The 15,081-nt window shown below is 37.5% G+C and overlaps 1 protein-coding gene across 2 annotated transcripts in view; it reads left to right on the top strand.

Moving 5' to 3' along the window:
• pde2a (phosphodiesterase 2A) overlaps positions 1-15,081 on the top strand; it is a 165,865-nt gene that overhangs the window by 55,798 nt on the left and 94,986 nt on the right. Inside the window, exons 1-2 of one of the 2 annotated variants that reach the window (XM_077723205.1) lie at positions 6,024-6,169; positions 6,371-6,461. In XM_077723205.1, coding sequence (XP_077579331.1) covers positions 6,135-6,169; positions 6,371-6,461 — 126 coding nt within the window. In that variant the 5' untranslated portion in view covers positions 6,024-6,134. Of the gene's footprint in view, positions 1-6,023; positions 6,170-6,370; positions 6,462-15,081 lie in introns of those variants that run through there. The other variant, XM_077723204.1, reaches the window with a different exon arrangement.

Raw genomic sequence — 15,081 nt, 5'->3', positions numbered from 1 at the left:
CACCAATCTGGTGTCCTACAAGTGCAATCAGTGGATTGCAGTCAGGTGCTTCTTGTTTTCTGCTGAAATGTCATTGGTCAAAGTGTCTGTCCTGGATTGGTTGGAACAAAAACCTGCAGCCACAACGGCCCTTGAAAACCGGTTTGGCCACCCATCGCTGGGTTAAATTCTACAAACTTGATCCTTTGTAATAAAAAACCTGCACCTACTGCCATTTGTGGGATAGCTCCAATGATGCTCATGCAGACTGAATCTAAATTCTACTCTTCTACTCTCTATTCTACTTTGCTGTACTTTTGATGTATCGCTCATGTCACAAATTCGATTATTTTGATTACGTTACGCTCATAACGAAAGGGTAATACCCAATCAGTCTGCCTGCATTTCAGGCCCGTTAGTTGTTGCCCAAATATATTTTAAAGTTACATAATTTATTTTATAAAATTCAATAATTTATTTATACTATATAATACTCGCAAGGCTTAATTATATGTTTTCAAACTCCATTTTTTCTAGCATATTGTTTTTTTTTTTTTAACCAGGTGTTTTATTAAAAGAAAAATTGAAATGAGAACAAACTAGAGTAATTAACCCTCCGCAACCCTAATGAGAATAAAGCGGTTCCAAAAATGAGATGAGATGAGTAATTAACAGCAAAATTACATTATTTTACCATATCAAGAATAAAAAATAAAGTAAAGTAAATACCAATATAAGGGAACAAAATCACTCAACAATGCAAGGAATTTTAGAAATAAACTAAGACAGTGTGGCTCTCCGCGTTGTCAATTGTAAATGGATAGAAGAGGAATGTAGTAAAATGATAATGCTTTGCTAATGAAACTGTGTTTTGGCAGCGTACAAATAGGAATGTTCTTGAGGCTTTTTGCGTGTAAATATTTATCGTTTTACAACACAAAGGTAATTTTCCTGAGCATTTGAATGCCATTTTTAGCAATACATAATTGGTAGAAAATTATTGACATATATATCCATAAATATGTTTTCACTTGAGCTTTTGCGATATAGATATATGCAGAAAAAAATTCTATTATTGGTCGCTGAACCAAATTTATTTTCAGTAATTTTCCTCAGCCATTCTCTATAACATGAGAAATTTGCAAATGCATGCGAGCAGAAAAACATGCAAGACACGCACCTGCACACACATTGCCAATATTTCTCCATGCCGGTCAAATAAATGCTCAAATGCTGTGGTTTTGTGTAGTGTACGCCCACGCTAGCATGTGTAATCCGCAAAGCGGCTAATTATAGGTCGGGACACTTCAGTCTAGATGATTGGCTCATGTTTCCAAAACCACGTTGACCCCACGTATTGTGCACCACTAGTCTTAAAAAAATAAACAAATGTTCTACTTGATTTGGGACTACAACCATGACCTCTCAGATAGGTATGGGAATCATTTAATGGTTAGTAGGCAGACTATGGTTATCAGAATCTGATGTCCATTTCTTTTTAATTTATGGATTATAAACAACGCAAAAGCGCTAAGCATGCAGTTTATTGTTATTCGACCGGGGGTCGTTGATAGGCAGGATTCTGGAAGTTTCTGCGCCCCGTCTGCGTGTCGTAAAATTTATGATTGGCTGGTCACTAGATGACGAACGTCGCGAGATTGTCCGCACCCCCTGCTGTGTCACTACGGTATCGCATCGACGATCAACATAAGTCTTACATTGCTAGGATTCTGTAAGTGTCTGCGCCCCGTCTTTGTCGTAAAATTCATGAATGGTTCTTTCAAATGGTTCATTTTTAGTGGTTTATGTTTCTTATTTGGAATTTGGAATCTTACTCAATCACGGGAGTACAAAAATATATTTTTAGTATCGCAAATTTACAAAAAATAGTTACAAAAATATTTGTCGACGTAATTCTACGCAATTTTCCCTCTGGTCGATTATGCTTACTATGTTACACACTGATTTTCTCTTGTAAATGTGCAAAGGATTTAATAGCGGGATTTTCAACTATTCCCTTTTTACAGCTAAAATTAAAATTATGTATTTTTTGCGGCCAAAATTAAAATTGATTAACTTGGCAAACATTTTTCCAGGCCCTGGTTTTCCTATTGCAATATAGAACACTTAAAATATAATCAATAAATAAAGCAATCAATAAAGTAGGCACAATAGACTATAAACCATACGTTTTAAAGTGGGAAAAAATAGTAGCCTACTGTTCTGGCCTTCACGAACGATTAATTCAAAAGAACAAATTGTTAGTTATATGAGTCATTTCATGCGTTGATCTTTTCTTCAAGAAGTAGAAACATTGGTTGGAGGTTTAGAGGTAACTCATACAGTATTTGACATAGCCAATCAGACGACAGCATTATCATAGTCAAGAGTGGAGGCAGATACAGAATCATAGTGTCTGATAGACACTTCTGACAAGTGGCCACTCTGTATGCAATGCGCAGAATAGGGGCGGGACTGAGCCTGTGTCACTTCCCGGTCACTTGCAATACAAATTGGTCCTTTGTCAATAACTTGGCCATTCGTTTTGCGAAGTCACTTTCCCCTTGACACATTGGGGATGGGCATGAGCGAGTTGTTTGAACATATCTTTTTCCTGAAATTATTCTCATGATTAAAAATGCTAAAATGAACAGTTGTACCCTACTTTGTTAAGTGTGTTTAGTTTTACAGTTTATCTCAAAGGGGGAGAAATAAAATGCTTGACAATTATCAACGTTGGAATCTTTTTGCGTTATCGTTAGTAATCCTCCAAACGATAGTCAGTTAGCATTCGATTCAGGTTTGATCAATTAAATGATCATGGCACAGGACACCATTCATTTTTTTAAATCTATCCACTTGTTGGAGTGGTTAGCACCTCGACCTCACATTTCTGGAGTCATGGGTTCGATCTCAGGTGTGTGTTTCATCACTGTGTGGAGTTTGCATGATCTCCCCGGGCTTGCATTGCAGGGTAGGCTTGTTGAACACTCTAAATTCCCCCTAGCTATGAGTGTGGGTGTGAATCCTTGTCCGTCTCCTTGTGCCCTGCCATTGGCTAGCCACCGATTCAGGTTGTTCCGCGACTGGTGCCCATAGTTAACGAAGATAGGCTCCAGCACTCCCCCTGACCCTTGTGAGGATAAGTGGCTTGGAAAATGAATTAATGAAAATTTCAAACTTTAGCCAAAATAAAAAATAAAAAAAACGGTTTGACTGAATTAAGTTAAGAACTTGACACAGAAGCATCTTGGGCTCTCTTAACATCCTATATCAGCAACTACTGAATGCTAAATATCTTACATTTAAGATCCTAGGTTTTAAAATTAATAAATTATTATCCAAAATGTAGTTAAAACCAAAGATTTTTATTTTTTATTGGTGAACTTTTGTTGACTCCTCGGCCAAATGAACGTTAAAGTAATGAAATCATGGCATATTACGATGGCAGTCAAATTGGATTCATAATGTTATGTTTCAAAGTGATAATATTTATTAAAAACAGTGCACGCTCCTTTTTTTACAGCGTGTATTGGCAATAAGATCATTCATTCATTCATTTTCAGAACCACTTATCCTCACAAGGATCGCAGGGGCTGCCTCTGACTCATGTTCAATTTTGTATTCCAACAATAGTCTACGTGTACCCTGTATTTTCGCTATAACATGTCACATCTACATCCTCGTTTTCCATCGAGTCATCCGCGGCCTGCGGATTCTGACTTCCCCTTACGTCCTTAGTTTCAACGATGCAGATGCACAACATTGAATATATAATTGTTTTTGTGCAATTTCAATACTTCTCATTCTGTGTAAATCTTGACAATTTAATTTTGTAGATTACTATATTTTAAGATTCTATCATTTAATTTATTTGTTTGCTCAATGACTCTGGTTAGGTTTACACAACATTTTTACAGATTTGAACATTCTCAGTTATTAAGTTGTGATGTTAAGAGGGGTATTTAGTTATTTATTTTATAAAAAAAAGCCTATGTTTGAAGACTACTGTTCAGTTCCACATCTCAATTTCTTATTTCAGCCCATATTCGGGAAATTTCTTTGGTTGCAGTAGCAAGACAGTAGCAAGCACAGACACAGAAGACATTGTAAACCTAGATAAAAAAGCAAAAAAACTGGAGCCACACAGAAAGTCCACAAGGTATCATTTAATTGATGTGTTTGCTCAATGACTTTGGTTAGGTTTACACATTTTTACAGATTTTAACATCCTCAGTTATTAAGTTGTTATGTTAAGGGGGAATTTAGTTATTTTTTATAAGCAAACCCTATGTTTGAAGACTACTGTTCAGTTCCACATCTCATTTTCTTATTTCATCTCATATTCGGGAAATTTCCTTGGTTGCAGTAGCAAACCAGTAGCAAGCACAGACACAGAAGACATTGTAAACCTAGATAAAAAGCAAAAAATCTGGAGCCACACAGAAAGTCCACAAGGTATCATTCAATTGATGTGTTTGCTCAATGACTTTGGTTAGGTTTACACAACATTTTTACAGATTTTAACATTCTCAGTTATTAAATTGTGATGTTTAGGGTGGTATTTAGTTTTTTATTTTATCAGCAAAGCCTATGTTTGAAGAATATTGTCAGTTCCACATCCCATTTTCTTATTTCATCCCATATTCTGGAAATTTCCTTGGTTGCAGTAGCAAGCACAGACACAGAAGACATTGTAAACCTAGGTAAAAAAAGACAAACTGGAGCCACACAGAAAGTCCACAAGGTGGAGACCTTCTGCAGCCTGGGACTAAGGTCAAATATGCAGAATCACTCTTTCAAAATGATCCGCAGTCCCTCAGTAGTCTGTAGGTGATCATCTTCCTTGCCTAGATCCTCCTAAGCTGTCCTATCACCTGATCAGCAGCAGCGAAGAGGCTAATGGGGGGGTTCAGAGTACACAAGGACACAACTCCCCTGTTGCAGCCCGGCAAGCACCGACAGCTCCTCCATTTGACCGGGAAGAGATCTCACGCTCCTATAACAATGACGGAATGCTTGGTCGCCTGTTCTCCCGGCACTATCGTCCACTGCTCACAGATTATCCTCACTATGATCGAGGAGGGTGCTGGTGCCTATCTCAGAGGCCAAAGGCACACAGCCTAGATCGGTGGCCAGCCGATCGCAGGGCACAAGGAGAAGGACAACCATGCACACTCACACCCATACCTAGGGGCGATTTAGAGTATCCAATCAGCCTACCCTGCATGTCTTTGGATGTGGGATGAAACCGGGGTACCTAGAGAAAACCCACACAGGCCCAGGGAGTACATGCAAACTCCACACAGGTTGATCGACCTGGATTTGAACCCAGGATCCCAATGGGAGGCGGATGCACTAACCACTCAAAGTCGCCCAGCTGCCAATATTTAAACACAATTTGAACATCATTATAAATACATTTGTGAATAATTTCAAGAATAACAAAAGCTCAATGTATTAAATTTACAGTATTAAACTCATTGACAGCAAGGAAGACAAGCTATGAATGTTCATCTTTCAGTTCCCTTAAATGATAAAATAGACGCTCAATAATTTGACAGAATTACTTGGATGATTAGTACTTTAAATGGCAGAGAATGAGTTCAATTAGTGTACCGTTAGGGTTAAGAAATAAAAGTCGGAATGTGCGAGGAAACCGGAGTACCTGGGAAAAAAAAACACAGGCTTGGGGAGAACATGCAAACTCCACACAGGTGGACCGACATGGATTTGAACCCATGTCCACCACTGTGAGGCTGACACACTAACCACTCAATCCGCCGAGCCGCCCTGTTCAGTTCCTATTATTTAAAAATTCACAGGGAGACTTTTTTGGCGCCTTATTGTTCCCCACGTAACATTGTTGCCATCCAATATGTGTTAATGGGCATCCTGGTGGAAAAACAAGAAAGTCCAACATGGGAAAAGATGATGGAGGCAGTAAGACCCTGAGGATGAGCAAGCAATATGGGTGGGAGGAGAAAAGACCGTGTTCACTCTGAGCTGTGTGAGCTGCAGCTCGTGGTGTCAGTGTACCAGTGTGTGTCCCAGGCTGCTGTTGCTGCTGCGAGTTTGCGCATCACAGCATTGCCGCGTGCGTCAGTGCGTGTGTGACACCAGCGCTCTTTCTGCGTACGACAGGTGGAGATGACATGACCGCGTTCCAGAGGAAGAAAGAAAAAGACCTGTAAGGGTTTATCACACTTTCCTTTCACCTTGCATTCCCATGCACATGTTTAAATTCCTGCATTCCTCAGCTCAGAAGTTGCTAGATTAGCGTATGTGCGAGTTGTTTTAACAGCAGTTTATCGTCCGACTGTAAACGTTGACTTTATGTGCTGTTAAAAAAAAGCATGTGTCCTGACTTTTCTTTTTCTGACACCTGTAGACGAGGTCAGCAAGTGTTACTGCCTCCTGAGGAGAGTACAGCTCCAAGCCTGACAAGTAGACAATCCACCACGTTTTCTGAACAAGTCCAGGTAAGTGTAGAGTCTCCTCTCTTGTCTTGTGGCTACATGATTCGTATGTGTCAAAACAGGAACTCAAACAGGATACAAAAAGATTGCCACCCTTATTCTCTCTTCCCTTTATTGATTGACATCGCCCTTTCCCTCAGGTAGTGTAGATAATGAAACTCTGCTTTACAAAATCACACTCATTGGCAGACACATACCTACACATGTTTTTTTGTTGTTGTTTTTTTTGGTTAACTTTTGTCTCCGTAGAAGGTAAGTTTGTGCTTCATTGGCTGGAGTCTTCTATTCTCCTTATGATTGAATAGGTTTGATTCTTATCACTTGCTTTTGTGTGTGTGTGTGTGTGTGTGTGTATGTGTGTGTGTGTGTGTGTGTGTGTGTGTGTGTGTGTGTGTGTGTGTGTGTGTGTGTGTGTGTGTGTGTGTGTGTGTGTGTGTGTGTGTGTGTGTGTGTGTGTGTGTGTGTGTGTGTGTGTGTGAGTGTGTGAGGCGTGGAGTGGTGTGTGTAAGGGTTCAGATAAAAATCATTACTGACAAAATGCTCATGAAATTCTGAGAGAGGAAATTAAAGCCAGGGAGCATTTGTTTGAGTGCTGGCTAACTGCATATTTTATTGTGCCATGCGTGCATGTGAGATATGGTGTTGGTGTCTTATTGTTTTCGCTCAACCTGTCCATTCACCAAAGGATATAATACAGCCAATGTGGTTTCTCGATTTGTATTACATGATCAACCACCCACCCCCCCAACCCCCACATACATACACACAAGTGTATGCACAATTTATCAAGCACCAGCAGCATGATTATTACGCAACAAGTGTGTGTTTTGAATCTACATTTCAAATTGAACAAAGCTTGCATGAAAATGGATTGTGAACCTGCTCCATTCAGAATTAATTCTCTACACTGCATTCATACACACAAGATAAAACATATTTTGTCACAATATTTTACAAAGATCCTCTTGTATATCTCAGAATTTAATTAGGTCTAGGTTCCTATGGGTTTAAATTGGGTTTTTGTGTATTCTTGATTTTTTTCAGTCTTGTGATTTCCCATTGATTTCACCTGGTGTTACCCCCCCATTGTGTCTCTCCTTATTCGCTGCCTCTCCTTTCACCCAGCTGTTTCTGATTGTCTCGTCAACCGCTGTCTTTGTGTCTAAACCCTGAGTCTTCGTCAGCCCCGTGTCTTCTGTTCATATATGCCCACGTCCAGTCCTCCCATTGTTTTCCCCCGTTTGTCTCATCTCATCTCATCTCATTTTCTGAACTGCTTTATCTTCACAAGGGGGTGCTGGAGCCTATCCCAGCAGACTTCGGGCCAGAGTCGGGGGACACCCTGAATTGGTGGCCAGCCAATCGCAGGGCACAAGGAGACAAACAACCATTCACGCTTACACTCATACCGAGGGGCAATTTAGAGTGTCCAATCAGCTTTCAATGCATGTATTTGAAATGTGAGAGGAAATCGAAGTATCCGGAGAAAACCCATGAAGGCCCTGGAAAACATGCAAAATCCACACAGGTGGACCGACCTGGATTTGAACACAGGATTCCCACTGTGAGGCCAATGTGCTACCCCCCGTACGTTTGGTTTTCTTATTTAAGTTGATTCTTTGTCACTTGGTCACCTGGTTTTTGTATTAAGGAATGTTTTTAGTGAGTATGTTTTTGTTTAATATAGAATTCTTTAGTGCACCCCATTCCCTTGTGTGACACCCTCGCTTAATACACATAGGTCCATTCCTTCACTCACCACTTTTCCTAAAACCTAACAATACCTCTCTACTGCTCCCCTCTGAGGTTACTTTGGTCTTGTATTTTTTTCCCTCCAGATTAAGTTTAATCGTTATTTGTTCAGCCAAGTGTCTTGTGTGTGTGTGTCTTTGTTGAAGTATGGTTGCAATGGTACTATCTGTGGTTACTTACTTGGCTGTCATGACTGAGGCGTTTACATGCGTATATCCACAGCCAAGCTATGACGCTTAAAACCTTGTTTAACAACATTCCACTTTTGGCTCATTGCTAAGGTGTTGCCATGACGTGAAATCCTTGAAAGTGGCTGCTGACTCATGTGCAGCGCCACCTGTTGGCCTTGGCCCTGAGAATTACACATCTCGAAGTCTCTTAGGTCCATTACTGTAGATTAATTTAGTGTGTTTTGGCTTCATAGCAACTGTTGAACTCATGATGCAGTTTAAAATTCAAGTGATGACAGAGATACTACCTGACCATGGGGCAGTGGCACATTTGGCTGTGTCAAGGTTTTGGCACCATACCGTACATAAGTATGTCTGTGTGTATAAATGTTTACTGTGTGTGTGTACACTTTTTTTGCATGAGAACTTGAAGCAATGAGGCAGCAAAAGCAGCAGGTTAATCTCTTCCCAGCCCTCAGCAGAACAGATGTGGGGATTAATTTGTCAGGGAATCATGTGGCGCTTACATGCTTGTGTGCGAGCTTGAGGCTGAAATTCAGTAAGATAAATGTTAGTGTGTAGCCAAGGGAGGAAAATAAGGATACCTTTTTGACAATACAAGGAGTTGCTAGTCAGAATTAATTAGTTAGACCTTAAGTGTCCAGGAGGTAGCTATCATTTTATTCCATAAGATTTTGTTGCCCAATTTACACATTCACTTGTCTTGTGATGGTAGTGAGGCCTAAACAATCTAATATTGATGATGCAAGTGAATGAATTTTAGCGTCACTCTTCACACCATATTAGCAAGAGAGTGTGGTGACGCATAATGTTGCCAAACAAACTCATTTCAAATGTGTTTTCAGGAGGATACTTTTAATGCATACAAATACAATTACCCAACATTTCATGGACCAATGTTACAGTGGCTTTTTGATGTTTTGATGCCCATTTCATGCATACTCTATACTTTCTTTCAAGCTTTTTGATGAATCCTCTTTAGATTTTTGCAATGAATAAATGTTTATTACTTTGAGGAAATTATACACAATTGAGACTTGTTTTTGTTTCCTTAATCGGGATGGAATCCTTTTATCCTGAATGCAAAAACCCCCAAAACATATCCTGAATAATATCTGCGGGCTGGTGGTTGAGTCCGCCTCACGGTTCTGATCGGGGGTTCGATCTCTAGTGGGTTGTCTTTTATGCTGTATGCAATAGAAAAAAAACTATGAAAGGTTTATGCATGTTTGTTAGTCCCACTGCACTGAATTTATTATTTCACTGATTTTAGTAAGGTGAAGTTACAAATCGTGAATCACAAATAGTTGGGGTGCTTAGGGTATATAACTATTTGTGATTCATGATTTGTAACTTCACCTTACTAAATATATATATATATATATATATATATATATATATATATATATATATATATATATATATATATATATATATATATATATATATATATATATATATATATATATATATATATATATATATATATATATATATATATATATATATATATATATATATATATATATATATATATATATATATATATATATATATATATACATATACATATACATATATATATATATATATATATATATATATATATATATATATATATATATATATATATATATATATATATATATATATATATATATATATATATATATATATATATATATATATATATATATATATATATATATATATATATATATATATATATATATGTATAACACAAATAAGAATAAAAATGTTTGAAAAGTAACTTAGAATATATTTTATCTCTTTGCAAAAGATCACTTATGCACACAGTGTCAGTACATTTATTACAAACCCTGTTTCATTTTCTGATTATATAAAAGTCTGTAATATATCATATTCGTCATGGGAACAAAATAAACAGGATGCAACAGGATGCAACTAAGACCATTAATTAGTTTATGGCAAATGATTTCATATTTCCTCCTCAAATACTTTCTTCCCACTCTAAAAATATTTGCTTTCATTCTTCAAAATGTTATCTCCGTTCCACAAAATAGCAGCAGTTGTACATCCGTAATTGATGGTTTCTTATACTGACTGCGTCACTTAGGCGACATTTAATTTGCTGTCACATCATAATCATATGAGACAGTCCAGTTGTGCCTCCATAGGAATCACCTTTTGAATGTAATGTGAATAAGCGAACAGCATTGGAGCGGATTGTCAACCTGCTGTTTGAAAATAATTACCTCTGTTTGAAGCCTGCTGAAGGTCACAACTGCACAGAAATGCATACTTTTCCGCTTCCTTTACAATTCCAATGTGTTGTATCATTTTGTCTTATTAGCATCATAATATATGACATTAATGTTTAGATAATGAATGCAGTTTAGCTCATGAATTATGCACCCAAGTGGATAAAGAAGCGAGGTAATTTGACATGAATTTGCGTTCAGATAAAGGTAACATAGTAAACATAATCGACCAGAGGCGGTCGATCAGGTTTTTAATTTTATTTTTATGACTATTTAAATCGTATGCTTTTTTTTGTGGGAAAATTGCGTAGAATTAAGTAGACAAATATTTTTGTAACTATTTTTTGTAAATCTGCAATACTAAAAATATATTTTTGTACTGCCGTGATTGAGTAAGATTCAAAATTCCTAAAAAGAACCATAAACCACTATTAATGAACCAATTGAAAGAACCATTCATGAATTTTACGACGCAGACGGGGCGCAGACACAGAATTCTAGCAATGTAAGAGTTCTGTTGATCGTCCATGCAATACCGTAGTGACGCAGCAGGGGGTGTGGATAATCTCACGACATTCGTCATCTAGTGACATCTTCTAATGACCAGCCAATCATGAGTTTTACAACCACAGACGGGGCGCAGACACTTACAGAATCCGGCCTATCAACGACCTCCGGTCGAATAAATAAATTCTTAATTGAAATGTGTTGAATAGAGTTCAATATATTATTTGTGCTCATCACAAAATTTCCCACCAATGATCCCGATAAAATCCTACTTGAATTGTAAAAAAAATATAAACACTACAATTTTTTTGCCATTATTTAACGCAACTCAGAAAGTGCCAATCTATCAGTGACAAACTATAACAAACGATAATTACGTATAAAACTATGACTACCACTGTGTCCAATACCTGTGTTTTTCAGGTTAGCATATTGCTAACTATTCATTGGAGCTGCGGCCAATTCTTTATAATAACGAAACGACCAGGCTTTGGCAGAGCCGCTCAACAAGCCAAATTAAAAAAGAAATGCAGTTTTTTCAGATGGAATGTCTGTCAGAGTATTTGAAAATAGAAGAATGGGTGATGAAATTGGTTGAGAAAGCTCTTCTCTGCAAAACATGATGAAAAAATATTGCATATAAGTGGAAACTTGACTATATCAAGTGACATATTCAGCAGTAAAGTCATTTGAATGAGATTGAGAAGTGTGAACGACAGACATGAAAAATAAGGTACATTTTAAGTCAGATTTGTGCATATTCTAGTGGCATTTATTGTTTCATATATGGATATTCATCATTAAATGTTATTATGACTAGATCATTTATGGGTTGGACACATGATACTGTTGTGTGTCCATAGCGAGCACTTATGAAAAATTTGAGTGAACATTGTTTACTAGTTCTGGATAGTTATTGCAAGCAATGGCGTGTTTTTATTTTTCGAAAATTGCTTATTTAGAAACAAATGCATACTTATGTTAAATTACACCCAGGTGATGCAAAGAGGCAACATGTGACTTTCATTATTGATGGATACAGTTGAGGAAAATGTGCAGTGAGTTGACAGCTTTAGATGCAAGTGTCACAGGGCTTCATAAAATGCAAAGCACAGCATTATTTCTGTCATGTGCCTGAACCACTTTCGTTTCCTCTTTTAATTAGAAAAAGCACAAAAAGGCAATTTCAATTTCGACATGTAAAAAAATGAAAATAATTTTAATAAAAGAAAAAAACAACGCTAATATTGCTTTTCCATTTTTTTCCCGTTGGCATTAATAAGAAAAGACTAGTCAGAAAAGGGAAGGCATACTGGGTCTTGTTCTTCATGCTTAAATGACATTAAGGTATTCGCCAATTTTATTGTAAATGGGCCTGATGAGAACTTGGCAGCAATTGTAGTAAATTAGCACTCACTTACAATATGTAAACATTAAACACCTTGGTGCAGAAAACACAGTCTGGTGTGCGTTCCAAAATAGGAGCTATTATTAGGACAGTAAAGTTTTGTTAATATTGCAAGCAAATGTGGATTTTTAAGTGATGTTAAATTTTGATCATGCGACCACACACCAACCGGAATTCCTTTGCTGCTAACTGAAAATCATAATACTGGAGTTAGACATGAACAAAAATTAACCTAAATTATGTTTTATATGATAGAAGAAGTAACAGAGTACCTTTGTTATTATTTCTTTTCTGTGAGGAAGCAACAATAGCCACAACATCTTCCTTGTAACACAAAACAATTGGAGGTTTTTATTTATTTTTGTCTATATTTACCTGTATTGACTATATAAAGTTATTCTCAAATTTAGTTTAAACAATAAAAGAAAGAAACCTAAAATATTTCAAAAATGATTTCACATCGACCTCGTATCGCCAAAAGGTCTGCGGTTCGATGATATAAAAATACGTAGTGTAACGATTTAAATCTCATAATTCTGCAAACAGTAAAAAGCATTTTCTCCTTTGTTTTCCTTAGAAAATTGGAAATGTGCTAAATATTTAATAGTCTGTGGCATTAAAAGTCGGCAAAGAAAAGATGCTGGAAAAAAGATTGAAAAGACCCTCAAGGAATGATGTCAAAGTGAGATTTCTGCTGGGGATTTTACTCAAACAGAGAGGTGGTTCTTCTTAATGTCCATATCACGCTGCCCTGACCTGTAGTTTAACCAACACTTTGCGCTAAGAGAGACTATCTACCATCATTGTTCAAATGCTTTCTTTTGTGTGTGTGGTCTAAGTATTCTTTCAGTTTGATGGGCGTTCAATTTCCATCTTACACGTCCCACCAACAAAGACGTCACTTAAATTTATCTCCTCAAATGCACTCAAACTCACACCTTTAATGTTTCTTAGGCTGAAAGGGTGTTGTCCGTTTCATTATATACCTTTTACTCTAAAAGCTCAGCTGTGCCAATAGGGACAGAGCGACCTGGAGTGAGTGGCTTTTATATATCCCAGTGGATAATCCGACAGTAAACTGGGAAAAGGAAATATGAGCCTCCATGCAGTTGGATGCCCAATAACTATCTAGTACTGTCAGTCCCATCCTCATAAAGAAATGTAGATTTTTTTAAATGTTTGTCGGGGTCTTGTAAATCAAGATTTCAAGGTCAGCTTTCGAATGTTTTCAATTTTTTAGCACCGCTGGAAAGAGTGAATCAATACTTTCCTAAATTGGACCTCCATATTGGTGTTGATGCACTATGCATGCTTTGTCATGTTTGTAATGGAGTATTTATTATCCAGAAGAATTTTGACAACCTTAAGTCCAGCTCTTGGCCTTTTGGGGTCAGAGCCAATCAGAAGAAAGAGAGGAAAACTGCAGAATTTACATCACTAAGAAGCGAGTATCAGGTTGAATACAGTTGTTGTAGTTTCATCAATGTACAACATTTTGTCAGGAATGCACTTGATTTGCTTATTAAAAGAAGCACACAATATCCTTTTAAGCGTTTTAGACAGGGAACAATGTTTTTGCTCTTTTCCTGACTGGTTAACATCCAAAATAATGGCTTAATGTGGATTGTTCGATAATGAGTGTGATGAAAAAAAGAGCAATCATCCAATCCAACCAAGGGTTCTTCCACTAAAACAGCCTCAATCAGATTTTTCCCAGATGAACTTGTGAAATATTTATAGGGCGGCTATATGGAACAAGCCATCTGGTCTGCCATGTTAACCATAATATTAAGTGATACCAGTTTGTTGGCTGGAATGCAAACTGTATTTATTCCACAAATGCACAAATGACGGAATGTGGAATTTTGGTATTCACTCTTACCTTATAAAACCACATCAGAGAGGAATGTTTATTCGCCCCTTGAGTTAAAAAAGGAATTGGTCATCCAATGCAGTCGCTGGAGCTCAAAGATAAGCATTCACAGCCAGTAGTTTCAGATTTAAGGCATTGGATTTCTGACGTTGTCAACAGTTGGAAATTAATACATTTTGGTCACCTACTTTTTAATGTTGTGTCACAAGAGTGGTTAGCACACAAGCCTCAGTGTTCTGAAATTGAGGGTTCAGTCCCTCCCTGGTGGGCTTTTCATGTGTGGAGTTTGCATGTTCTCCCCATGGATGTATGGTTTTTTTCCCGGTACTCCGGTTTCTTCCCACATTCCAAAGTCAGGCGTGGTAAACAGGTTGAACACTACATTTTCCCAAGGTGTCAGTGTGAGGGTGAATTGTTGTCTGTCTCTCTGTGCCCTGCGATTGGCTGGCCACAATTTCAGGGTCCTCTGCCTGGTGCCCAAAGTTGGTAGGGATAGGCTCCAGCACCCCCCACAACCCTTGTGTGGATAAGCTGTTCGGAAAAATTAATTAATTCATATGAATTGGATTTTTAAAAGTACGTAAAAAAGTAGGCTGAGATACATTTTGAAAAGTGAACAATTAAGTATTTTTTTGCCTCGGAAATAAAT

The sequence above is a fragment of the Stigmatopora nigra genome, chromosome 8 (genome assembly GCF_051989575.1).
Source record: "Stigmatopora nigra isolate UIUO_SnigA chromosome 8, RoL_Snig_1.1, whole genome shotgun sequence".
Classification (NCBI taxonomy): domain Eukaryota; kingdom Metazoa; phylum Chordata; class Actinopteri; order Syngnathiformes; family Syngnathidae; genus Stigmatopora; species Stigmatopora nigra.
The sequence above is the reverse complement of the archived record's forward strand: the minus strand, read 5'-3'. Positions and strand labels throughout refer to the sequence as shown.